At 44.3% G+C, this 25,457-nt stretch overlaps 3 protein-coding genes across 5 annotated transcripts; 1 reads left to right on the top strand and 2 right to left on the bottom strand.

Moving 5' to 3' along the window:
• Positions 1 to 655: 655 nt before the first annotated feature.
• Positions 656 to 5,056, bottom strand: zc3hc1 (zinc finger, C3HC-type containing 1). 2 transcript variants are annotated; one of them, XM_084702108.1, is made up of 11 exons: positions 4,891 to 5,056; positions 4,511 to 4,582; positions 4,196 to 4,298; positions 3,858 to 4,008; positions 3,659 to 3,742; positions 3,389 to 3,516; positions 3,090 to 3,229; positions 2,725 to 2,989; positions 2,378 to 2,566; positions 1,898 to 2,110; positions 656 to 1,665 (listed from the first exon to the last, which is right to left on the bottom strand). In XM_084702108.1, the coding sequence occupies exons 1-11, from the start codon at positions 5,022 to 5,024 to the stop codon at positions 1,594 to 1,596; spliced, it is 1,551 nt and encodes a 516-aa protein (XP_084558234.1). In that variant the 5' UTR covers positions 5,025 to 5,056; the 3' UTR covers positions 656 to 1,593. The 2 variants fall into 2 exon arrangements, with proteins under 2 accessions (XP_084558234.1, XP_084558235.1); XM_084702109.1 differs by lacking the exon at positions 4,511 to 4,582 and having other exon boundaries at positions 4,891 to 5,055.
• Positions 5,057 to 5,949: 893 nt separating this feature from the next.
• Positions 5,950 to 14,193, top strand: klhdc10 (kelch domain containing 10). 2 transcript variants are annotated; one of them, XM_084701701.1, is made up of 10 exons: positions 5,950 to 6,188; positions 11,281 to 11,502; positions 11,707 to 11,861; positions 12,098 to 12,246; positions 12,719 to 12,803; positions 12,907 to 12,973; positions 13,065 to 13,112; positions 13,245 to 13,384; positions 13,607 to 13,631; positions 13,755 to 13,952. In XM_084701701.1, the coding sequence occupies exons 1-10, from the start codon at positions 6,101 to 6,103 to the stop codon at positions 13,823 to 13,825; spliced, it is 1,050 nt and encodes a 349-aa protein (XP_084557827.1). In that variant the 5' UTR covers positions 5,950 to 6,100; the 3' UTR covers positions 13,826 to 13,952. The 2 variants fall into 2 exon arrangements, with proteins under 2 accessions (XP_084557827.1, XP_084557826.1); XM_084701700.1 differs by lacking the exon at positions 13,607 to 13,631 and having other exon boundaries at positions 13,755 to 14,193.
• A 2,911-nt stretch (positions 14,194 to 17,104) lies between these two features.
• On the bottom strand, positions 17,105 to 25,401 carry cax1 (cation/H+ exchanger protein 1). Its single transcript, XM_084701455.1, has 20 exons — positions 25,219 to 25,401; positions 24,026 to 24,190; positions 23,671 to 23,798; positions 23,389 to 23,497; positions 23,154 to 23,270; positions 23,008 to 23,069; positions 22,638 to 22,826; positions 21,802 to 21,987; positions 21,166 to 21,265; positions 20,824 to 20,965; positions 20,504 to 20,687; positions 19,988 to 20,087; positions 19,623 to 19,741; positions 19,470 to 19,507; positions 19,196 to 19,356; positions 18,414 to 18,535; positions 18,089 to 18,183; positions 17,907 to 17,985; positions 17,725 to 17,833; positions 17,105 to 17,633 (listed from the first exon to the last, which is right to left on the bottom strand). Exons 1-20 carry the CDS (start codon positions 25,292 to 25,294, stop codon positions 17,560 to 17,562), a joined length of 2,355 nt encoding a protein of 784 aa, XP_084557581.1. The 5' UTR covers positions 25,295 to 25,401; the 3' UTR covers positions 17,105 to 17,559.
• Positions 25,402 to 25,457: the final 56 nt, after the last annotated feature.

The following is a 25,457-nucleotide window of genomic DNA, read 5'->3' on the forward strand; positions in this document are numbered from 1 at the left end:
TTTATGTATGCTCAACAAAACTTCGGTGCTGCCAACTATTTACCACCAAGCTTAGATAGTAATGGTGTGTCGCCTCATTGTAATTCCGAGCCAATATAAATGTATATGAAGACATTTAAGCAAAAACTAATGTTTCATTAGTCAAGAGTTAAAAACAGAATGAAAATATTAATGTATTGCCTGAAGCCATTCCCACGTGATACCTTCCATCATGCAGCTTTAACAACCAGGATCTCTCTTTGTCTGCCTCTCACACAACCTCATTAGTCGCAAGGTCAGCAACGCTGCAGAGGCAAAAGACAGTCCCAAAGGAAACCAAAGTAGGCCCAACCTCATTCATCTTCTGCTCTACTTTTGGGAGGTCTATAAAGTGAGCACAGACTTTTTTTTTTATTCCTCACGGGTTATCATTACAATACCAATATTTTACTTAACACTGGGCAGCGCAGTGGTCCCTGTTCCAGGATCCTCATGAACAAAATAAGTTTATTTAGGATACAAAAGACTGCTGTAGAAAGATACTGGCTTAGTGAGGTCACCCGGTCCAACAATTTCATGTTTCAGAATGGGAATGGCACCTTTCAGCGCGTGCATAATCCACCTGTTGGCCCCTGGCATGCAGCAGTTGGAAAAAGAAAAGAAAAAAAGTCTAGGATAGAATGTTATAGAAAGAACATTTTATTAAAACCCCTTAGGAAATCCTTAAGAGTGAAAGCGCATGCACAGTAGAAGAGACTGCATTGGCGATGAGTTCATAGAAAGGCCAATGGAACAACAAATTGGGTTAATCCCAAAACATTCTTAAGATTTCTATGGCACATTATTTGTTCTACCTAGCAGACCATCTATGATGAAAAGAAACCACACTATCTCACCTGAAGCACTTCAGAAATGCAAACAGCATGAAAACTTTTTTTGTTTGTCATTACTGGCACCAGTTTTCTGGCAGCAGTATAAAAACGGATTTCGGCAAAATTGCTTTGCAAAACAAATTCATATACATTTTGTTTTAAATCCCTAGATACAATGAAAAAGACACAAAAAACTTCCTCACAGCTTTAGGTTGATTTTAAGTAGTCTCACATTTCCCTGTGACCTTCCCACAATCTGAAGATAACACAACTGTTTTTCCAGAGTTTAACCATTTGGCTCTTTCCCACAAGGATATTTCAGAGACTCCTCATACCTCATATTCCATAGAACCACCACAGTCAGGGGTGTTGCATGATGGGATAAGTAGTCTTCCGGGAGAGTACCCAGTGGAGATCAGTTGGGATTCATGTCCCACTTTCTCTTGATAATGCCCCTCTATATTCATGCATGTTGTGTGCATCTCATTTTCTATGAAGCCATTTTGCCTCCCAAACCCAATAGGGCAACATTTATTTCACTGTTCATGGATGGGTGTCCTAAATAGAGCTTCAATACAAACAATTTCCTTTAGTTGCAACCCTCCCACTGACTGTAAACAAAGATGGGAGACGTACGCTGAAGTGACACTTGTCAGTGCTACATGAAAACGTACCACCAGGAACTCAAATCAACATTTTCCTGCGATTCTGTCTCTGGGTTGAAGCTAGGGAAGAGAAACCCTTATTGAGATGGGGAGGATATCTGCCACTGACGAAATATAGCGAACACCCTTTTTGACTTGTCGTGAGGACCCTGGAGAGAAAAGACAGTTGAAGATTAGACACAGCAAAACACACAGCTGCAATTTACAAGCAATAGCTCAGCATCAGATAAGTCATTTCAGCAGTAAAACCAATATGAGTGGACACAATGTCAAGCATGTTAGAAAACACTCATCCTGATTTGGCAAACAAAAATACTTCCTAGTTCAACTGCACTAAAAGCAGACCTGGAACTGTCTACGAACCCTGTGTTTTGTGCTCACCTGGGATGGACTTCTTCCCATGACGTCCGATGTCTTCTTCATGGGCAGGAGTAGGTTGAGAGCAGCCTTCCAGCCCGGCTGGTTCTCCTCCGCGTCTCCGTCTAGGAGGGTAATGTCCTCAGTTCTGGTGTTCTCCTTCCCTGTGTTCACCCAGGGGCACCAGTCTCTGTGCTGGGCCAGAGGGTCAAATATATTCCTCTGCAGGGGCCCCTCCTGGAACAAGAGAACATAAAAAAGGAGACTTTAGCTACTAGTATGACACACGCTTTAACCACCAAGTTGGCCGGTACAACAAGTCAACAAACACAAGTACAGTTAGAAGGACATCCTCTATAACAAAAAACTTACCTATAACTTGTCCGTGAACTGAAAATATGGTTTTAACAGAATATCTAGAGAAAAGTATGGTTGGAATGACATCCTTTAAAATGTAAACCAAACACGTGTGTGAACAGGGGGGTGGGGGGGTGGGTCTCTTACAGGACCACCGGCTGAAGACAGGCGCAGGCGTTTGGGGTGGTGTTGGGGGCTGCCAGGGCCGTCTCCATGCCCTCTGCCTCGAGCAGAAGGCTTCTTTCCACGGGCCAACGGGCTTGGCAACTCTTCACTCGGACTGGGGGAATCTCTGCTCCGCGTGCGGACCACCATGGGGGACGGACTTCCCTCGGTCTGTTTGCAACAAACACATCCAGCACGTGTATGGTACGTCGCCAAGGTGCGTCTACAAAGTTGAGATGTTCAGGGGCTTCACACGAGACTAATTGACCCTGGAATGACCAATATGCGACCTCACTCCAGCCAGTCTACCTCCGAGTGACGATGCCTACCTGATCAGAGCGAGTCGAGTCCTGACTCCTTAGCTTCATACGGCTGGGGGTGGAGGATGGGGAGGGTGAGGTGGGAGTGCCCCTATCCCCACGGGCGTCCTGGACATTGGTCGGGGTGGGTGACTGAACCCGGGTGGGTGTGCTAGGGACAGAGCTGTTTCCTCCACCCACTGACCCCTCCATCTGGTGGAAGTTCCACAGGCCCACTTTGCGCATGCAGTAGGAACATACAAGCATGGGGAGGCTCATGGCATGCAGAGTCGGGCTACAGAAACCAAAACAGGAAATCATATAAATGCCGATCACACACACACACTCGGTATGAAAAGATGGGTGATATGTGTTTAGCTTGTGTGGTTTCTAACCTAGCGGCCCAGCCACACAGAGAAACGATGCAGGCAGTCACTTGGACGGCCAAAGTTTCAGATGTTGGCGTTCTCCTAAGCTTCTTCTGTTCCTCTTCGATAAGCTGCAGGAGCACACTCACGATATCCTCCGTCAAAGACTTTCAAAAGGGACAAAAGCCTGTGTAAATTACTGCTGATCAAGAATCCAGCCATAGCCAGACCAAACCCCCATCAAACCTGGCAGTGAACCAGGACCAGGGGAGTGAACTTATTCGTACTACTTGTAACACACACACACACACACACAAGTTACTTACCATGTTTTTGAGTTGCTCAGGGCTCATGGCAGGCAGCTGCTGTTCCAGGATACAAGCGCTCTGGAAACGCTCCAGGAAGGCACTGAGAAGAACCGAGGGCTCATTTGCCGGAACCAGCCAGAACCGGTCTGAATCATTAGGACAACTCCATTACTATCCTCTGACAGTGACTCACTAAGTAACTTCAGTTCTCAGATAACAACCACGAGTTTAACATCCAAGGCAGTACATAAAAACAATTAAGTGTGAGAGGAAAGTCTGCGCTATTACCTGGGCATGGGAAGTCTGGCCAAGGACAAAACTTTTCATGCTGTGTCTGCAGTTGCCTGGATATCTCTGCAATACGTGACTCATCTATTGAGAGGACATGGGGTTTATCTACACACTGTTCCAGACAACTATTGAAACTTGGTTTGCACAGAATTCATGACGGTAATAAAAAAAATAAAAAAATAAAAAGCAAACTCACATTTCAAGAAGTCCAGAGTCGGTTGCAGCGAGGCACAAAGAAATGCCTGGCAGCTGGAGCATTTAAGCATATCACAACCCACATTAATCCAGCCATAGCTCGCGCACCTCAGTGGAGAAAGGCATTGAGGTTTTCCTGCCCATTTCAAACAGTGCTCAAGCTAAGGAATTGTTTTGAAGAAAAATACTCAGTTTAACACTTCTTGACAAAGCAACGATTTGTGTGTTAATTAATCATGTAACATAAAATCAAAATAAATAATAAATTGTGTGCAACTGGACACTTGTAGCTCTTAATAAGCGTTATTCTATCTAGTCACTAAAATAATCAAAGGATATTGAATATGACTCCACTCGGGTGAAAAATGCATCTTTGTTGGCCGCTTCGAAAGGAACTTTGGGTATGTCGTTTGATTCCACAGCATTCAAATTCCCCTTCACTCTAAATGATAAAAACAGATAAGACAAAGATGCAACTGCGTCGTTAATAAGAGTTACGATATCTGAAAAACTGTATGTGTACATTGTGTCCCACTTGTTCCTTGTGTAATGATACCATGGCTTATGCGCCCACATGTGGACACATGTGAGATCAAGAAAAACGTTGAATTGTAGAGAAAAAAAACTGTATTAAAAACTGCACTTATTACAGACCTGGTTGGCATTGTAAGGCAATTGTGGTAGCTAGCATTAGGTGCACATTCCGTTGTTATTCTGGTGTCCAGCCTACAAGAATGTGCTGTGTAGATTACGTAACATACATGTGCGATTACCTTTTAAAATAGATTGTGATCAGAATAAATAAAAAAAGCCAATACATTTACCAATAATTTATCACGTTTTATATTCCTACTTAATCATGTCTGTACTGTAAACTAACAGTCAACCGTTCGTAGAAACTGCTTTGCTTGTAATCAAAAAGTGCGAGTACACTCGCAGGGTTAAGCTAGCAAACCAAGTACTGCAGAGTAAACTGCCGCTAGCTCCCTTTTTTGATCAAAGTAAACGCATGAGCGCTTATAAAAAAAACATACCCATTTGATCGGTTCTCTTCTGACACCACACCTTCGTTGAGAAGTTCACGCACTTTCTCTGGAGACGCAAAAACAGACTTACATTGTTTATTGGAATTGTCAAGACGATTTCCACGACTACCGAGAGTCGCCATGATTGGTTCGGAATTCAAGATGTTCCCCCTCCTAAAAAGCACTAACATTCTGGCTAGTTCCGTTCCGCTCAGCATGCACAGTGACGATTAACCATGTCTAGTTACTTCCAAGGCTTTTTTAAACAGATACCCCCAGGTAAAATTATGTAATTTTAAAACTACAATTAAAACTACATTGTGAACTCGACCACCCAGGAGACCAAGGGGGAGGTGATGATGGGTCACTGGTTGGGGAGGAGGTAGTGGGGGCCACTATGGAGGCAACGCAGTTTTTTAACGGTATTATTATGCCAGACAGGTAATGCTATTCAAAATGACCACACCTAAGCAACCAGCATGTGTCCCTTTGCCCTCTTCGTGAAACCCGGAGGTTTTAAGGCGTTTATCAAATATGTAAAAGAGCATATTAATGCATTTAGGTCCCACCACTATAGAATTTAGAGACTTAACTTGACAGCATTTTTATATATTTGTGTATGACTACGATAATTTATTTAGCAAAAACATTTAATAGGGTCTACTCTGTACACGTGGGTGTTCACTGGGTTGAAGATATTCAAGTCTCAGCTGTAACAGGTGGAGTGGCCGTGAAGAACAGTCAACGTCAACTGGCAATTATGAAGTCGATGTGTCCCAGGTGCTAAATTTGACCAAAAGTATGCAAGCCTTACTACGGATCGGCTACTCCTGTGTTGAAATAAAGTTGTATATAGTACACAACCAAAACATACATATATTCAGCAGCTCAGCAAGAGAAATATGGAAGCAAAAAAGAGAGAAATTAAATAATATGTTCCCAAACACATGAACCATGTTCAAAAACCTTGGCTCTAAAGGTGAGCACTTTTAGCTGATGCACCCGCCCCGCCCCATAACTTTCACAGTTGCAACGCGCATCTAACAAGGAGCTCTCTGATTGGTCAGAGGCGCACTGGCTAGCCAGCAGTGTGTTTGTGAATGGCCTTCACTGACCAAGATGTGATGTTATGATTTGTAATGTAATGTTTTATCAGCTCCTTAAATGATTTAATCAACGTTTTATGTAACATATTCGACTGACTTGAATCGGGGAAAAGATGTCGTCCGCTGAAGGTGCTCGCAATTCGGACCAGCTGAATAAATTCGAGAAACTGTCAGGGAGGCCTCCGCTAGGACTAGCAGCAGGTCAGTCAAAAACATTTGACATATTCCATTCTAGCTGCGCTAGAATGCTAACGTGTCTTTATACAAGCTTGCTAGTTCACTACATTAAATGTTATTGGCTAGTTTGAACAATACGGTCTTCCTAATCACCGATTAAGCAACGAGCAAATGTCAATGTTTGCTAGACTAACTAGCTGCATCTGGCTTTTATTAATGCTGATTTGCAAGGAATGCAAGAAAAAATAGGCAGCGAAGACACCTAACTACTGTAGCCATGTATTAAACTAGTTTAGCTTGCTAACGCTAGAGCACCTGCCTCTCCAGTTCTTTCAATAGAACATCTAGACAGGCGTTAGCAATAGGCTAAACTGCTATTCGTTTTCTGGCTATTTTCTCTTAAGCTTCTCTTGTAATGCCAACTAACAGCTAGCCTCTAGCTAGCTAGAATCATTTGTTAAGGTATGTTGATGTGATATTTGAAACGTATTTAGCTAGAAGTGGGCCCTTAGTGCAACACAAGAGAATGTTCATTAAAATGACATGCTGCTACTAGTATATATTTTCAAGTTGTACTAGTAAGGATCCCAATGACCATCAACACATACCACACTGCCTGAACCAGTAGCAGTAATGTCCATGGCTGTCATAAGGGTTCTTATAGTCGTATATCATTTCACATACGTATGGTATGGATTCCCTTAATATCAATGTGATGCTCTTACATAATGGTAGACATGTCTGAAGGGAATAGAAAAATGTTCAGCTAATTATTTCCTTGGTATTGGCCTAGTTGCTTGCTTTTCGTTTTTGAGAGCCATGCAATGGTCTACTGATGAGGTTGTGTTTGTAGCTTACTTGAAGAACATTGCATGAACAACTGCAGCTGGAATATCAGGTACTTTGCTATAATCCTTTTCACACACGTACCACAGCAACTAAATTATGGCTTTTGTTTGTGCCACGTAATTTAGCTGCTTTCCTGCTAAGTTCCTCGTCAAATAATACTAGCATTTCCAAGCTAAAGCAGTGTCAATCTGTAGTGTTGAAGTGACATCAGCACGACAGCAGTTTAGTATAGCAGTAGACCGCCATAGCAGTTGGTAACTATAGTACCACACCACTAGTTCCCTTTTGTGAGACACTTGTAGGGGGGTAAATATTGTCCAAACAACCAAAACTAATTCCCCTATGGTTTAAAGGAAGATGGGAAACTGAACAGTGTATTAGCATGAACTAAATAATGCCAATACCAATAGAATTCCAGGTATTTGACTCTATGGGTTAAATCAGAGCAAGAATGGTCAAAGTACGGTTAAGTGAAATACGCATTTAATAACTTTGCAAATGAATGAAATCAATTACAAGGCAAACATGTTACAATATGAAAGTTTTCAATCTTACCTACTCTACCATGATCATTGTAAATCAGAGAGAAAGCAAGAGGTGAGGAAGGAGTAGGACAGTAGGACAAGGCAGAACTGAGGAGAAGGTCTCAGGAGATGAAGAATCCAAAGAACAATGCATTACAATTCCCTTTATACACAAGAACAACCAATCAGACCACATCTTGAATGGGGTGTGAGAGCCATCAAGTTGAGACCGTCCAGAAACTCCAGACTTTAGCATATGAGAGGTGGGGGCAGGTTTGACACCCAGCCTTACAATCCTCCCTCTTGGACACAAAAGCACATGAAAAGCTGCTGTGTTCATCCTGTGATAACCTGCACCCATAGGAAAAGGAACTTGATTGCAGACAGGTCAGCATTGAGATTCTAATGGTCATGGCTATTGCTCAGAGGATCACTTTTGGATCATGGCTAGTGCTCAGAGGACCAATTTTGGATCATGGCTATTGCTCAGAGGATCACTTGGAAGAACCTTTGTATTGGCATGCAGACGTGCCCTTGGTTAGCATATTCCTGCTACTTACGTTCTTGTCCTGTTACAGCAGAACACAATTGGAGCACAGCACTTGGTTAACAATGAAAATGGTAAAGTTTGGAGTGGTCTGGGGTCTGAGTGAGTCGGATTGGATACAAATGGAAATTAGTGAGACAGTGTCCTAAAACTCAAATGGAAAAAATAGGTGAACAACAGTCCTCCCTTTTGATAGATGAGAGGTACACAAACATATCATCTAGCAGATGAAAATGGCAATTAAAACAAAAGCGTTCTTGGGTCCAAAATAAACAAAACACAAATTACACAGCAATCATAAAATAAAATACAAGTTATACCAATCTACATTTACAGGTCAGGAACCAATGTGAGTTTAGCTAAAACCTAGAACATTTACCACCAACTCTATAAAACACACAAAGGTACATACTGATCCATAATACCCAATACTCATCCACACAAACCAACATAGGAACTAATGGATGGACAAACCATATGCACTATGCATATGCAGCTAAAGGAACTGGAGCAGCAACAAATAAACTGTCCCGAACGAATCTTTGAACTACAACAAAGACTAAACACAGGGGTAATACAGTAGGAATGTAGCAATATCACAATTTGGACCTGAATTAAGTAAATGTAAAAGATAGTTGGAATTGCATGTAATCACATTAAAAAGTTTAAGATTTGGTTGTCTTGATAAAGGCTCAGCTTATGCTGCATGAAAAATGGGGGAGGCCTACCCTTTCCCAGATCCCAACATTTGGACTCAGTGTGACCACTTCTTAGACAAGCACGACAAAATCTAACTTTGTTGTTAGCATAAAACAAGCGTGTGGGTGGAATAGGCATATTTCTGCCAAGATCCCAACATCGCATTTCGGTGTGTCCTTGTCTTTTACAGAAGTTACACTGTATATGATGGGGCTGCTGGGGCTTGGGTTTTGCCTCTGTCACCATTTTTATGGCAGCAATGCGTGGCGGATCAGGAGCACGACGGTTCTTTGTAGAACGCGGTTTGGGAATTTGCGCACCAATTCCACTCTCTGTGTCTGAACACTCATTAGTAGAATGTGAGCCAGCATGGCTGGTCTCTTCACTGCTTTTATTAGCGGTGTGTTGCCTTGTGGCACTAAAAGGTGTCGCTGCTTTGAGGACAGAGTTGAGAAGACATTTGCCAATTAAATGTACAGTAATCTTCAATGTTTGTTTCTTTTCTGCTTTCTTTTTATGGACTCCTACAGTTCGCCAATGTTCAATTATTTCAGCTAGCGTAAAATCAATTTTAAGACCGTTCTTGTCTTTCTTGCTCAATTGAGATAACGTTCGGTTAACGCTAACTTCTTCCCATAGGTTAAGTAATTTGTTAACTTCAGTTTCCCATTCCATTTTTGTTCATTTCATGCAGGAGCTAATATCAGAAACTAGTAATAGGCTTCTACCAACACAACCAGGTGGAACACAATTAATGTACATTTGTAAATGCTTACTCACCGCACCATGGTTTGAAACGCCGGTTTGCCTAACTGTAACTGAATTGCTCGAAACATATCACGTCGTCGGGGTCACCAAAACTGTAAGGGGGTAAATATTGTCCAAACAACCAAAACTAATTCCCCTATGGTTTGAAGGAAGATGGGAAACTGAACAGTGTATTAGCATGAACTAAATAATGCCAATACCAATAGAATTCCAGGTATTTGACTCTATGGGTTAAATCAGAGCAAGAATGGTCAAAGTACGGTTAAGTGAAATACGCATTTAATAACTTTGCAAATGAATGAAATCAATTACAAGGCAAACATGTTACAATATGAAAGTTTTCAATCTTACCTACTCTACCATGATCATTGTAAATCAGAGAGAAAGCAAGAGGTGAGGAAGGAGTAGGACAGTAGGACAAGGCAGAACTGAGGAGAAGGTCTCAGGAGATGAAGAATCCAAAGAACAATGCATTACAATTCCCTTTATACACAAGAACAACCAATCAGACCACATCTTGAATGGGGTGTGAGAGCCATCAAGTTGAGACCGTCCAGAAACTCCAGACTTTAGCATATGAAAGGTGGGGGCAGGTTTGACACCCAGCCTTACACACTGATGGAGATGCAGAATAATAACGAGTATTATATCCTAGTTCTGTTGCATCATTATCCTGTGCCCATGCCTGGACAAGACCACAAATTATGTTGGCACTGCAACACTTGATTGATACATAATTGCTTCTTGTCTTTCAAGGTTCACCACTTCAGGAATTGAGTTTAGCCTAACAGAACCACACATCCAGAGTGGAGACTGTGTGTGTAGTAGGCCTTTCAGGCTCACCTTGTGTCCCTATACAGAGGACGAATCCAGGCTGTCTATCGGTCAGAAAAAGAAGGAAAATGTGGTGATGGTTTGGGCCTAGCTGAACAAAGTTGTATCAGGAATACAGCAAACAGTGTCTGTGTGATTAGGGAGTAGATATGGGACCCCAGCCAGACCCGTAATCTGTCTTTTAAGTTCTCATTTAATTAGGATAATGTGTTGTGGTTTGCACAGGGTGGGGAAAGACGATGAGGGCACGTTGACCCAACCATAGGTTCATCAGAGAGTTCAGTTAATCTCTCTTATCTCTTCTGACAGATGCCCAGTTTGACAGCCAGCTAAAAGCTGTTTAGATGATAAGTTTCATTCTTGTCTCATCTCTGTGTGTGTGTGTGTGTGTGTGTGTGTGTGTGTGTGTGTGTGTGTGTGTGTGTGTGTGTGTGTGTGTGTGTGTGTGTGTGTGTGTGTGTGTGTGTGTGTGTGTGTGTGTGTGTGTGTGTGTGTGTGTGTGTGTGTGTGTGTGTGTGTGTGTGTGTGTGTGTGTGTGTGTGTGTGTGGCAAAAGCATATCTGTGGCTTGCACATGGAGCAAACAAGTTTAGTTACACTGACAAGGACATACTGCTGGCTTTGTAGAGCCCTCTCTCCCTCCTCTGTCTTAAATAACTTGTTTTCGAATACATTTATCTCTTATCTGTCTGTAGTTGTATTTCATTAGAGCTCAGTGGTCACATTTATACTACCCACCATCACTAAGTTGTTGCGAGCTTGTTGGGAAAACACTTATGTGCCTCGTGTTGTACAGACGTTTACTGTCTGAACAAATATATTTTTGTTCTACTAAATTCTCCCACCCTATTTCCCCCCTCTACACCACACACACACACACACAAACACACACACAGGCCATCGCACACCTCCGGCGCGGAGTGGCCATCGCTGCGTGGCAGACAACACTAACCTGTACGTGTTCGGAGGCTACAACCCTAACTACGACGAGTCAGGAGGCTCGGAGAACGAGGACTACCCGCTGTTCAGAGAGCTGTGGAGGTACCACTTTGCCACAGGCACCTGGCAGCAGGTGCGCACAGAGGGCTACATGCCCACGGAGCTGGCCTCCATGTCAGGTGAGCCTACCCAGGGTGGCGCTGCCGGGCAAGGGAAAGGCACCCAGGGTTGGAGGGTTTCAGGTCCAATTATGGGGGTTTGTGCCACGGATGGTTACGATGAGCCATCCACGCTGTGTTGATTTGGTGTAAGGAACTGCATGTTGGTTTCTCTGTAACTCTGCGTGCTGTGTTGCTGTGTTACTGTTTATCTCCCCCTTTTAGCTGTTTTACATGGAAACAATTTGTTGGTGTTTGGCGGTACGGGGATTCCTTTCGGGGAAAGCAACGGGAACGACGTCCACGTGTGCAACGTTAAATATAAACGGTGGTCGTTGCTCAACTGTAGAGGGAAGAAGCCTAACAGAATCTATGGACAGGTGCTGAACTTAGACTTTCTTAACTGACGTTTTCGTACCGTTGGTGTTCTCCCTGGTTCACAAGCTCACCTTTTTAGAAGACAAAGGTGCTATACATACCCTCAATATTTGTATATAATATAAGGCACTGGATAAATAATATGTATTTTGTATGGAAGAGTATTGCGAAAGGATTCTTTGATTGTCCAGACTGTCTTTTTGACAGTTAAACTTATTCTACTTTGTGGTTCTCTCAGGCTATGGCCATCATAAACGGCTTCCTATATGTGTTTGGAGGGACGACAGGCTACATCTACAGCACAGACCTGCACAGGCTGGATCTGACCACCCGAGAGTGGATTCACCTTAAACCTAACAACCCCTCGCACGACCTGCCTGAAGAGAGGTAGGCTGGGGCACTGGGACTCAGACGGGAATCTTTTCAGTTAGTTTGGACAGTGTAACTGCCACTGGAGCACAGGATCTCTCCCTGAACCGCTCCTCCTCTAGGTCTCCTCCATTCTTTTTCCTCTGAGTTCTCCTGTGACTCTACCCTTGTCTTCCTTGAGGGTTTAGATTAGTTTAGGCCAGGGTTCTCCAATCCTGGTCCTCGAGGCCCACTGTCCTGCATGTTTTAGAAGTTTCGCTGACTCGGGTGTGCTGGATCAGGGAAACATCTAAAACATGCAGGACGGCGGCCCTCGAGGACCAGGACTGGAGAACCCTGGTTTAGGCTGTGCAGTTTTTTTGGTTTGTTTGTTTTTGGAACATAAGGTAACGTAAGGTCAAGCTGGCATATAAACAGGTTAGATGACAAGTGTTTGTTTTGCTAAGAGAGCTACAGAGGAGAGGGTAAGCAGTACCCGTTTCTGTGACAGGTACAGGCACGAGATTGCGCATGATGGACAGAGGATCTACATCTTGGGAGGTGGAACATCCTGGATGTCCTACCCTCTCAACAAGGTGCACTAACCAATCATCTGAGTCTTTGCTTGTCACATGGTGCACAAAATCCTTTGGGTGTAGAAAGCCATAACAACTTCTGTTTCTTTCTTCCTGTGGTCAGATACATGCTTACAACCTGGAGACTAATTCCTGGGAGGAGATCAGAACTAACCCTCATGATAAAATAGGTCTGTAGAAGTTGTTGTATGGAAAACGTATATGCAAGGCCATCTTATTCGAGCCAACTGCTCAAAGAATGTGCTTACTTTATTTTCACAGGATATCCTGCTCCTAGGAGATGTCATAGCTGTGTGCAGATTAGGAATGGTGAGGGTCCTACATGCCTTTCGTTTTAGAACATTTTGAACTAATCTTAATATCAGGTTTCCAATGTTGTTTAATTTACGTGTGTGTCTCTCTCGCGCTCTGTGTGTCTGTGTCTGTCTCTCTCTCTCTCAGACGTGTTTATCTGCGGGGGTTACAATGGAGAGGTGATCCTGGCCGACCTCTGGAAGATCAACCTCCAGACGTTCCAGTGGAGCCGACTTCCAGCGACCATGCCCGAGCCGGCCTACTTCCACTGTGCTGCTGTCACCCCGGTAAGCAGGCTGCTCCTCCACACAGGACGGCTGTGGGATGAGTAGTACTGCCATGCTCATTCATGGTGTACCTTCAGTTTAGTAACTCGAAACGATAGTGGAAAATCAGTTGTGGAAACACGAGGTGGTTTATGACGGATCTGAGGTTTGCCTCAGCTGTCAGCATCATCCTACACTTCTAGCAGTCGTACCAACTGTTTCTCTTGTTCCCCCCGTATAAAGCTCTCTCTGCCAGCTTGCCACTTCGGTGAGATTCATGTCCTGTTCATGTTCAAGTCCACACCTCCAAACAAGGCAGGGAGAGACATTGAAAATCAATGACCGCAGTTTGTCTTTTTTTTTTCACTCACGTTGTCTCCTTCCTGTCCAGGCTGGCTGTATGTACATACACGGCGGTGTGGTCAACATCCGCGAGAACAAGAGGACTGGTTCCCTGTTTAAGATCTGGCTGGCTGTTCCTAGCTTACTGGAGCTGTGCTGGGAGAACCTGCTGAAAGCCTTCCCTCACCTGCCCCAGCTGCCTGTCCAGGAGCTGGGCGACCTGGGGTTTACACAGGAACTCATGGAGCGCTTGAAATAGGATGAATGCGAGGACGGAGGGATTGACTAATGTGTGGATGGATGGGATAGAGGATAGAGAACCCCCCCCCCAGTGGCGGAAAGCACAGGATTATGTTTGAGATGTTTGTCTTCGTCGCAACAGAGGTCTTTCCCCTCCTTATCACCTACGTAGCCCGCCTTAAAACCAAAAACAATGGGATGCCTTTTTATGTTACTTTTTCTGTTACATTTGCACTTCTGATGATTTGAAAAAAAAAAAAAAAAAAAAAAAACACACGAACGAACGAAAAGTGGAATGTTTGTCTTAACCTCCAGCTCATTGTCAGCGCACTTCCCCTGGTGATCAACTGGTTCAGATGCTCTTGTTCTGTTTTATCAGCCTTCGCCACTTGAACAAGAATGCAGATTCGAAGGAGAGACGCATGTTTATTTATTTGAAAGAACTCTAAAAGAAAATCTTTGCGTTTTCATCAAACGACAACGTTTGCATTTCTCCGGCATACATGTTTGGAAAGGTAAACACGGTTACTAGATTGAATGAAATGCTACCAGACATTTGGCATGGTTTTAATGAATGTGAAAAAAGATGCCGTTAGCGGTGACACTACAGTTTCAACCTGACCTTGCATTGCACTCTCCCAACCTTGTCCGCTAGAAGCACTCTATATTACATGTACCTGCTGTTACATTCACCAACCTTCTAGACTCGAGAATCAAGGAGGTTTTTAACCTCCCGCTCACGACTCATTCAAAACCGGTCCCGTTATTTTATCCTGCGTGCTTAACAGTAGTTGTCTGTTCCTACATCTGTAAACCAAATCATTCATCACTGTGAAACAAGGTGCTCCTCAACCTATCACTTTTATTTCATTTGTATTTGTACCTTTCGTTTAGTTCCATGCTTTTACTCAAATAAAATCGATTATAATTCTGTTCAAACTTTTGATTCTCTGCTAACAATGAGAAAATAGTAAATTTATGTAAAATTAAATATTTGGGGGTGGGTGGGCAGTATTTCAGTAAAATGTTTATTTCAATCATTCAGTGCCTTTCCCAAAGTTTTATTGATGCTGAGATGCAGCAAATCTATTGTGATAGTTTGATGTCTTTGCATGTGTAAATGCCATCACTGAAAGTTGAGACAAGGATTTCACTATTTTCTTAACTGTTTTCCTTAACATTTGAGCTGCTCAAAAACATTGAGCACTTGTCCAATCCTGTAACCTTTCATTCTCGTAAGTGTGCACTTTTAATTCAACAAAGCAGATATGATGCTAATCAATTATGCCTCTAAAAACTGGTGTGTTTACTTGGATGAGGAAAATATTCAGTAAACAAAGTGCCGGCATGTTGAGGCGAAACTGCAATGCCAAACTACATTGCACTTTGAATTGAAAACGATCTCCCTTTAGGTTACACAGTGCTAGGTCTTACTTTGACTGCCAGGAGTTCTATAAGTCTTAGGTCAAGTTACTTCCATTGTCCTCATATGGAATCCAAAAAACATTGTTTAGCTTTTGTTCTGCATGTCATCTCCTGGACTTGGATCCTTGCAGCGGCCACTCGCGGCTGAGCCGACCACTGAACTGTAGCCTCATGTTTGTGAACGTTGTGTTTGACGAGTCAATAAACATGTGTAGAAAGTTGTGCTTCTCTTGGTGAGTTTGCCTGCCTGAACATGTCAGTGTGCGTGGAACCTAAACATGTCAGTGTGTGTGTGTGTGGAACCTGATATGTAAGGCTCAGTGTGTGTGGAACCTGATATGTAAGGCTCAGTGTGTGTGGAACCTGATATGTAAGGCTCAGTGTGTGTGGAACCTGATATGTAAGGCTCAGTGTGTGTGGAACCTTATATGTAAGGCTCAGTGTGTGTGGAACCTGATATGTAAGGCTCAGTGTGTGTGTGTGGAACCTGATATGTAAGGCTCAGTGTGTGTGTGTGGAACCTGATATGTAAGGCTCAGTGTGTGTGTGTGGAACCTGATATCTAAGGCTCAGTGTGTGTGTGTGGAACCTGATATGTAAGGCTCAGTGTGTGCGGAACCTGATATGTAAGGCTCAGTGTGTGTGGAACCTTATATGTAAGGCTCAGTGTGTGTGGAACCTGATATGTAAGGCTCAGTGTGTGTGTGTGGAACCTGATATGTAAGGCTCAGTGTGTGTGTGTGTGTAACCTGATATGTAAGGCTCAGTGTGTGTGGAACCTGATATGTAAGGCTCAGTGTGTGTGTGTGGAACCTGATATGTAAGGCTCAGTGTGTGTGTGTGGAACCTGATATGTAAGGCTCAGTGTGTGTGTGTGGAACCTGATATGTAAGGCTCAGTGTGTGTGTGTGGAACCTGATATGTAAGGCTCAGTGTGTGTGTGTGGAACCTGATATGTAAGGCTCAGTGTGTGTGTGTGGAACCTGATATGTAAGGCTCAGTGTGTGTGTGTGGAACCTGATATGTAAGGCTCAGTGTGTGTGTGTGTGTAACCTGATATGTAAGGCTCAGTGTGTGTGGAACCTGATATGTAAGGCTCAGTGTGTGTGGAACCTGATATGTAAGGCTCAGTGTGTGTGGAACCTGATATGTAAGGCTCAGTGTGTGTGGAACCTGATATGTAAGGCTCAGTGTGTGTGTGTGGAACCTGATATGTAAGGCTCAGTGTGTGTGTGTGGAACCTGATATGTAAGGCTCAGTGTGTGTGTGTGTGTAACCTGATATGTAAGGCTCAGTGTGTGTGTGTGGAACCTGATATGTAAGGCTCAGTGTGTGTGTGTGGAACCTGATATGTAAGGCTCAGTGTGTGTGTGTGGAACCTGATATGTAAGGCTCAGTGTGTGTGTGTGGAACCTGATATGTAAGGCTCAGTGTGTGTGTGTGGAACCTGATATGTAAGGCTCAGTGTGTGTGTGGAACCTGATATGTAAGGCTCAGTGTGTGTGTGGAACCTGATATGTAAGGCTCAGTGTGTGTGTGGAACCTGATATGTAAGGCTCAGTGTGTGTGTGTGGAACCTGATATGTAAGGCTCAGTGTGTGTGTGTGTGTGTGGAACCTGATATGTAAGGCTCAGTGTGTTGGCACCTCATTGGTTGGACAATGAAAATACACAACGTTGGTCACTGTGCTTAAGTTCATTACACATAACCCATGCAACAAGAAGACATGCCACTGTAAACAAGTACTTCCGTTTTAATTGCAGTGATCATGACTATTCTTTTCTGTCATCAAAGCATTTTGTTGACATCCATGTGACGCAAACTCGACACCCAAAACCCAGTGACACAAAGCGTGGGGTCTCATGGTACTGAAGCAACAGATTTAATATTACACAAACTCTGAACTATAACGGTACAATTTAAGCTGAGGAAAACCCTGACATAAAAACAATGGGACTTCAATTAAATAGTTTTATGATTAAGTTAGCTTTTTTCAGGTCGATTTCTCACCAAGGTGTGCCATGTTAAAACAAGGAGAATATTCATTTTAATAGTGCAAAATATTTCCTATCGTCACCCTCAATTAGTATTAATCAGTTGAGTTTTCACATAGTGGTTAAACACACGTACAGTACATACTGACACAGACAACCTCTTATAAAGACATTTGGTGGGTTCAAAGTACCCTTCAACAAGAGCTGGGTGAGGGTGCGAAAAAATACACAGCCAGGAGGATGAGATACACCACCACAAGAGCGGTACCTGCAGAAGATGAAAGTAGGTATTAACCATTACGCACACCTGGACATGAAACCACTGATTACTACAAACTACACTGGGATACACTGCTTACCCTGAAAGTAGTCACATTTTCCATCCATGAAGATGTAGTTCACCAGAATCACACTGAAAATGCTGGCCCACAGATGCAGGTCACTGAAGATCAATACAAACCCCACATCCTAGAGAGAAGAGATCACTTATAGATTGGAAAGGCAATGAGACTTGTAAAAAAAAAAAAAAGTGAATACTTACGTAGAAAGCGTTGAACAGGATGACTAAAGGGATCTGAATCATGCAGACTTGGACAGCCAGACAGCTTCCCACCTCCAAACTGCCAAAACAACCCAGCCAGCTCAGGTCAGGTCAGCATGATCAGACAAGCACAGGATTCATCCTGACAGGTAATCAATCGTACACTGGAGTGCCTTACATACCTCAGACTGATGTTGTTCTGTAGGGCAAATTGGATTCCATTCATAATCTCTGGCAGCTCAGGTATCATGGCTAGCACAGTGACGCCAATGAAATACTGCAAGAACAGGTCACAACAGTAACATTTTAGTCTAACTAAACCCCCCCCCCCAAAAAAAAAACTTATGAAAAGTCACTGAAAAAAGCACACTGTGAAGATTATAAGTGTGTTTGTGTAAGGGCAGTTTAGATGTTCATCGACATATTACCAATGTTAAAGTACCAATTCCAGCTGCTGATGTGTGTGTTGTTATAGTGCAGGGTGGTGCTGCGAGGCCGTGAACCCACCTGGGACACTTTGGAGTTGTCCAGGATGGGTTTGATGTGCTCTGTGGTGAGGTCAGCACACGCAGCCATCAGCAGAGTGGCCAAAATCAACACCCCCATAGCCATCCACCTAGACCAGTGAACTACAGCACCGTCAGAACACACACACACACACACACACACACACACACACACACACACACACACACACACACACACACACACACACACACACACACACACACACACACACACACACACACACACACACACACACACACACACACACACACACACACACACACACACACACACACACACACACACACACACACACACACACACACACGAGTAAACAGCATAGTAAATCCATACACACAGATGCAACACAGGTGTGCTTGCCTAGATCAACCTGTGGCAAACGGCAGTTTAGAAAACATGATGGGATATCCAGTGGTTTCATCCTCCAAGTCTAACATGAGGAGGAAGGCATTCAAATCAAATCAAATGTATTTGTATAGCCCTTTTTACACTCAAGCATGTCACAGAGGGCTTCACATACGCCCATAGAACTGCCACTCAACCAACCTAAACCCTCAAGGAAAACAAGGAAAAACTCCCAACGGGAGAAAAAAATGGAAGAAACCTTGGGAGGAGCAATTCAGAGAGGGATCCCCTCCTCCAGAGACAGTTGATAAGAGAGAGGAGCAGAACACAAGCTAAACATAGTCATACAGTGTCAATGGGTGTTGGGCTCACCTACACCACCAAGTCTAACATGAGGAGGAAGGTGTTGGACTCACCTACACCTCCATGGATGTTGGCACCCTCCTGTACTTCCTGCCCATGGCCATACCCATCGCTGATGTGAATGTCGTATATGTGTGAGTGGGTCTTCAGGGTGAAGATGAGGCCAATCAGGTAGGCGGCAGGCAGAAGCACTGAAATGGTGTATACCAAAGGCCTGGAGGGAAAGCCAAACAGCACACTCACTCAGGAAGTCTTGAGAAACTTTTTTTTTTTCTTTCTTTTTTTTCAATTTGTTTTTTCAAATATATAAATAAAAAAGGTACCTACTCAATGTGACTGAGGTACAGTGCCTGGTTATTTCCACTCTTTTGCGAAAAGGAGAAAAATGAAGGTTACCTTGGGCTGACGACACCATCCTCAAAGACAACATGCTTCCTTATACGTGTTGGTTGTCAGGAGGTGACGAGAGGTCGTACCCACCACCTCATAGTGACAGTCCTGACACATGAACGGACCAGTGATGTTCCCTGGTGTGTTATTGCACCGCTCGCACACCAGGGTACCGTAGGCCTTCGAGAACAGGGTTGGGGCAAACACACCTGTGTGGGTAAAAGGACAGTGTATGGATGAGGTACGTGGTGTGTGCGTGTGTCTGAGAGAGAATGACGTTCCTGAGAATTAAGGCCAATTCATATTGAAACTCTTAAAATTCGAAATACGAACTTATTTCAAAGAGGAGAATTCAAAACCAACAAAGTCTGGTGGTGTTTAAATGTCAATAGTCAAAAGTATTCAATGCCTTTTAAAATTCCAAACATGTCACTAATTTGTTTCCATAGTCATACCTCCAATAGATATGAAGAGCAAGGCAGAGCTGACCCCAGCGGAGCGGCTGTTGAATCGCTGCTCTCTGTGCTTAAAGCCCCCAATGATCATACAGATCCCCTGGGGAGGACCACAGTCAACACTTTGGATAGTTTGTGTGTGAAGTGTGACAGGAAAGCCAAGAGGAGACACACACAGCAAATGTCCAAGACCGTATAACCATTAACCAACAGTACAGAATGTTTACCGGTTAATATTATCAGTTAAACAGTGTTGACCTTCTTTAATGACAAAAAATAAATAATCTAAGAAATATTTTTGTATCTAGCGACTTTCTGCTACTTTGGCAATCTCCGTTTTCGTTGTCGAGCAGCAACAAAATAACAAATTGTACTTCTGTGCTGTTATAGCAGCCAATCATGAAGGCTTGGTAGCCTGAAGCGTTAAACTTTACACATCCATTCTAATATCTTGTCAGTTAACGGTCGTTAACGAGCGTCGGTTATCGGTCAAATTTAAGCTTCCCCAACACTCACGGGGATAAAGAGGATGCATCCCAACAGGGTGCCGGTGAGGGCCGACTTCACAATCTCCTCGTAGCACTTGGAGCCTTCGCGGTGACCCCTGAGCAGGGCCGTGATGTAGAAAGTCAGCTCTGTGATGGAGCCGAACGTGGCGTTCACCACGGCCCCCACCGCAAAGTTACTCTGAGCTGAAATACTACATCGAAACAAAACAAAACAAAACGTGGATTATGTATTTTATATATTTAAGGTGTAGTCAATGGTGTATTTTTGGAGCAATTTATGTATTTTGGAGCAATTGTAAAGCAAAGCAGGTGAGTGTTGCGCTTCACCTAGCGATGCCCATGCCGATGTAGTAGGAGAGGGGGATGATCGAGGTCAACGCTGTTGCAAACTTGATCTCCGAGCTGACAAACTGGTTCTCCTCGTCAATGTAGCCAATCACCAGGGTCACTATCACTAGGGGAAGCAGGTCTGGGTGGCTTTAAGGATCACAAATCAACTAGTGGGGAGGAAAAGGTTCCAAATACTTGGTGTACAGAATGTGGATCGGTGCTGTAAATTCTAAGTTAAAAATATACATAGGAGTCAAACGGGACTCCTGCTAGTCACATGTGGATGATGTGGCGTTAGAAGGCCAGAGCTTTGCCAAGGCAAGACAAGATGAAGGATACTGACAGCAAACACGTTGATGCCGTATACACTATATTTGTAGTAGTACACGTTGAAGGCGTTGTGGCAACACAGCACCACCCTGGTCTCACAGCCTATGACCTGCAAAGAAGCAGTTAAACGACACCGTAAAACACAACAACTAAACCTTTGTATCAAGGGTCTCCAACCATGTTCCTGCAATGATACCTGCACTCTTTTCTCTCTAACCACACTCATTGGACCTGATTCAACACTAGTTACCTGATCAAGCAGCTAATTGTTAGAATCAGGTGTGCTGCATTAGTGTTGGAGCTAAAACTCACAGGCAGGTAGCTCTCCAGGAACCGGCCAGTAGACCCCACCTGCTTTACGTTACATTTAGTCATTTAGCAGACGCTCTTATCCAGAGGGACTTACAGTAAGTACAGAGACATTTCCCCCCCGAGGCAAGTAGGGTGAAGTGCCTTGCCCAAGGACACAACGTCATTTGGCACGGCCGGAAATCGAATCGGCAACCCTCTGATTAACAGCCCAATTCCCTAACCGCTCATCCATCTGACTTACATAGTCCCCTATGTGACATAAACCCAAGAGAAACAGAGAGCCATGCATTTCCTGGTCCCTTAACAGGGTAATCCCCTTCCAGGTGTACGCACCTTTTTGTGTGAGTGGATGTGGATGTCTTCTGGAGCCGTGAGCAGGATGGTGCCCAGCGTGCGGGCATTCACCTTGGCCACGGGGATGGTAAACACCAGGAGCCAAGACAGGAAGCAGGCCAGGGCGTGGACCACAGCCAGGACAGGGTACCCCAGCAGCAGCCATATGTAGGTGCTCACACGACCCTGAACCCACACGAACGACACAGCCACCAGATATTCTATATTACATTTACATCTAGCAGACACTCTTATACAGAGCGACTTACAGTAAGGACGCAACGTCATTTGAAATGGAGGGGAATCAAACCGGCAACCTCCTGATTAATAGCCCAACTCCCTAACCGCTCAGCCATCTCACCCAGGATATGTTGTTTGTGTAGGAAGAGGAAGCACTGTCTTACCATCAAACAGGGCACACACACACACAAAACTACCAGCAGAAGCTATCCATTCCTCCAGACCCCACCCCACCCCCCACCCCCCGCTACTCAGGAATCCCACGATCATTACAGACACAACCCCAACAGTATTCAGACACAAAGGAAGTAGACCATTATGCACAATTAAGGATTGGTTCGCGCTTGTTTAGAAAGACAAGGCATAGCTGGCAGAAACAATCCCGGGTCATGCCGTTACAGTATTAAGGAGTGAAGGTGGAGTGGGGGAAAGAAAAAAAATCGATTCACATTTGAATCGCAATTCAGTCTTGTAGCGATTCACAAATCTTTTTTTTTTATTGGCTTTATTTTATTTTATTTTTTGTTGTAAGAATTCGATAACATCGATTTGTGACACCAAGAATCGATTAAAATGATTGATGCATCTCTCCCTACCCAGTAGTGTTTACGGAGCCGGGGCTGTGGCCCGTGGGGAGGAACCTCAATGCCTATGGGAAGGGACTTGATGAGAGGCGTGGACTCCGGAAGCTCGTTGACCTCCTTCTCATCCACACAGTCCACCTCCTCAGGAATAGCCTCACAGTTGGGGAACTTGACACAGCACCTCCGCAAGGCACTGCTGGTCTGGACCACCAGACAGGGGGGAAATAGAGAAAGAGAAAGAGAGAAATTGATTTGATGATTTGGTTACATTGTCAGTACCACTGGGAGGAAGGTTTAGGGAAGCAATATGAACTGGGCTTTATATATACACACAAGAAGCGTACATTAACACTTTCATCACCTTGGGGATGGTCCTTCTCACCTTTTGTACAGACTTCCCAAAAGGCCAGATAAAGTAGCATGCTAACTTCAAACACAGCACTCCTGAGAGAAGAAACCAAGAATATTTACATCGAACGCAAACGATGATTCCACCTCACCCCCGCGGCAACACGAGTGAACACGTACCATAGGGTGACCCGATGATTGTGAGAAACATCAGGACACAAACCAGGAAGTAGGTCAGGGAGATCCACCACCCAAACAGAAACAGGTAAGCGATGTTTCCACAGGTGATGACTGAACCTGGACAACAGAAAGACCCGTCGCATGAGAGATCTCACATCTGACTTTTACTAACGTGCATCCAATTACAGGTTCTGCATGTGGTAAGTGATATGGAGAGGGACAACGAGACACTGACCTGCATGAGGTCGGACAAAATTCAGTTCAGAGTAAAGCTCCCTCACAACGTCCGACCGGTCCTCAATGGGCCTCTCTGTCACGTGGCTTTTCCACTTCCTGAAACCAAACTGTACACACACACACACACACACACACGTGAGTTCACACACAGCCTCGCGAGTGCCCCCCGCCCCGTCAGTCAGGGGCCCTCGGAATTGTCCTAACTCCCCCCCCCCCCTATACGGCGCCCCTTGGCACAAGGCCATCCTCCTCACGTGTCCAGAGTCTCGCCGCTTCTCACCTTGTAGTTGTTGGCCTCTTTATGGGCCTCCACCTCGTTGTCGGCCCTGATGGTGGTCCTGACGGTGGTGTCGTGCCACGCATCCTCCCCGTACTGAGAGGGGGTGGAGCGGCCGGAGGAGATGGGCACTGGCACATCCAACACACAGGGACACACGTCACACAACAAAACATGCACAGTCATCTAGTCTCTGGATAAAAGCCAGGGACTCTACTTATGTTACTCATCGTCCTCACCGAAGGACTGGAATGTGCCTTGATTCTGACCCAATTGTAATGAAAATGTGAAGGTTTCATGAATCCTGCGGTGAGGATTGGTCGTGTCTTAACAGTTGACCGGTAGGGCGGTTCCTCACCCCTGTGAACAGACAGGCACTTGGGGGTGTACTGGCAGGAGTGGTGAGGGTGGGAGATGTCGGGGGAGAGGGGGTCAGTCATGTCCGGATGGTTGTTCCCGACACACAGCCTGTCACAGGCGATGGAGCGCCGGGAGGCCCGGGGATCATGTTCCACCTGGGGCTCTGAGGAGACCACAAAAACTTGAAACCATCCGACGCTTCATCAAGGAACAGACCTGGTTCTTAGATCTTAAGCTAGCATGGGGAACACGGAGACCATTATCCTGTTCTTCTATGTTGATCTTGAAAGTAAAATCCGGTTACGTTTTGATTGAACGTTTTTCGGTCATGTGGGACTATAGCACTGACCGAAAAGCTGAATGGGTAAAGGAACTTGGTCACAAATGATACCTTTGCATAATACAATCCACCAGTCTGGAGGGAGGGGGTGGTTATTGAACCCTTCTAGGAATCATGTTATGCCCACTGACTTTGAGTCTGTGACTTATCTGTGACTAACAAAAGACTCCTGATTGTCACATGTTAGAACCAGCCAATCATCCCACCGTTACAGCGCAGGAGGCCTGGTGTGTCCGATCACATTCTCTATAGACTAACCATGCGTGAATACCAAAGGGAATTGGACTTGGGATAGGGGTTTGGGTTTGTCCTGTGTGCAAAGGAAGGCCGATTCATCTCATTAGAAGACCCTCATCGTGCCATGCATTACAGAGCTCTGATATGTGTACAGGAATCAATGGTTTAGGGTCGCAAGGATGATCCCTCTTCTCAGTAACAAACCCACATGATTCATAGAAATACATCAATGAGTCCTTCCTTGACTTTAGTCTGACAATATTGCTGTGCTAAACGAAACACCAAACCCCTTTCCTCCTCCAAATTGTTTGATTCCAGACTGAATTCTTGCCCATAACCAGATAATATATATAGACAAATAACCTAATATTGCAGATCATATCCATCAATAAATACCGACATTCTTTGCATATTTTGTCATAAGCTGAAGCAGAGAAAGGTTAACTTTTAAATAACTTTTGTCAAGTTACTAGCCTTTTGAAGGCAAGACCAAACCTTGCTGTTTGAGATCTTTTGTTTTTACAAGTGCACGCGACTGTGTGCGGTCATGTCAGCGAACCTTGAGTTTGGATCGACAGCGCAAACAAATTAAAAAGAACAGGAATCAACCTTACCTGAACTTTCAGCTGTGGACCGCCGGCGACGTTTCTCTTGGTCGGCAACCGTCAAGGGAACTTTTTTGTTGGACATTTTGCCGGTTTGTGAAGTGCTGCCTGGGTTCTGCAGCTCGTGTTATCCGCACGCGTTATCAACTCATCTAAACTCCACACCATCAATAAGTGAGCTTCATATTGAAATTCACGCCGCGCGTCCATTGGTAGGAAAAATCGATTGCATTCTGGGATGTAGAGTT

Source organism: Hypomesus nipponensis, chromosome 7 (assembly GCF_054491055.1).
Source record: "Hypomesus nipponensis isolate SF chromosome 7, ASM5449105v1, whole genome shotgun sequence".
NCBI classification, from domain to species: domain Eukaryota; kingdom Metazoa; phylum Chordata; class Actinopteri; order Osmeriformes; family Osmeridae; genus Hypomesus; species Hypomesus nipponensis.

Bases quoted from the DNA above. Each gene is read 5' to 3' on its own strand.
- zc3hc1 (XM_084702108.1), bottom strand. From the start codon at position 5,024: ATGGCGACTCTCGGTAGTCGTGGAAATCGTCTTGACAATTCCAATAAA. The intron at 3,230-3,388 runs GTAAGTAACTTG...CCCTTTTGAAAG, and splicing joins CTGAGCAACTCAAAAACATG to TCTTTGACGGAGGATATCGT. The intron at 2,567-2,724 runs GTAGGCATCGTC...TGTTGCAAACAG, and splicing joins ACTCGACTCGCTCTGATCAG to ACCGAGGGAAGTCCGTCCCC.
- klhdc10 (XM_084701700.1), top strand. From the start codon at position 6,101: ATGTCGTCCGCTGAAGGTGCTCGCAATTCGGACCAGCTGAATAAATTC. The intron at 11,503-11,706 runs GTGAGCCTACCC...TCCCCCTTTTAG, and splicing joins GGAGCTGGCCTCCATGTCAG to CTGTTTTACATGGAAACAAT. The intron at 11,862-12,097 runs GTGCTGAACTTA...TGGTTCTCTCAG, and splicing joins CTAACAGAATCTATGGACAG to GCTATGGCCATCATAAACGG.
- cax1 (XM_084701455.1), bottom strand. From the start codon at position 25,294: ATGTCCAACAAAAAAGTTCCCTTGACGGTTGCCGACCAAGAGAAACGT. The intron at 18,536-19,195 runs GTGAGTCCAACA...ACGGTGCTGTAG, and splicing joins CAACATCCATGGAGGTGTAG to TTCACTGGTCTAGGTGGATG. The intron at 18,184-18,413 runs GTGGGTTCACGG...CTGTTCTTGCAG, and splicing joins ACAACTCCAAAGTGTCCCAG to TATTTCATTGGCGTCACTGT.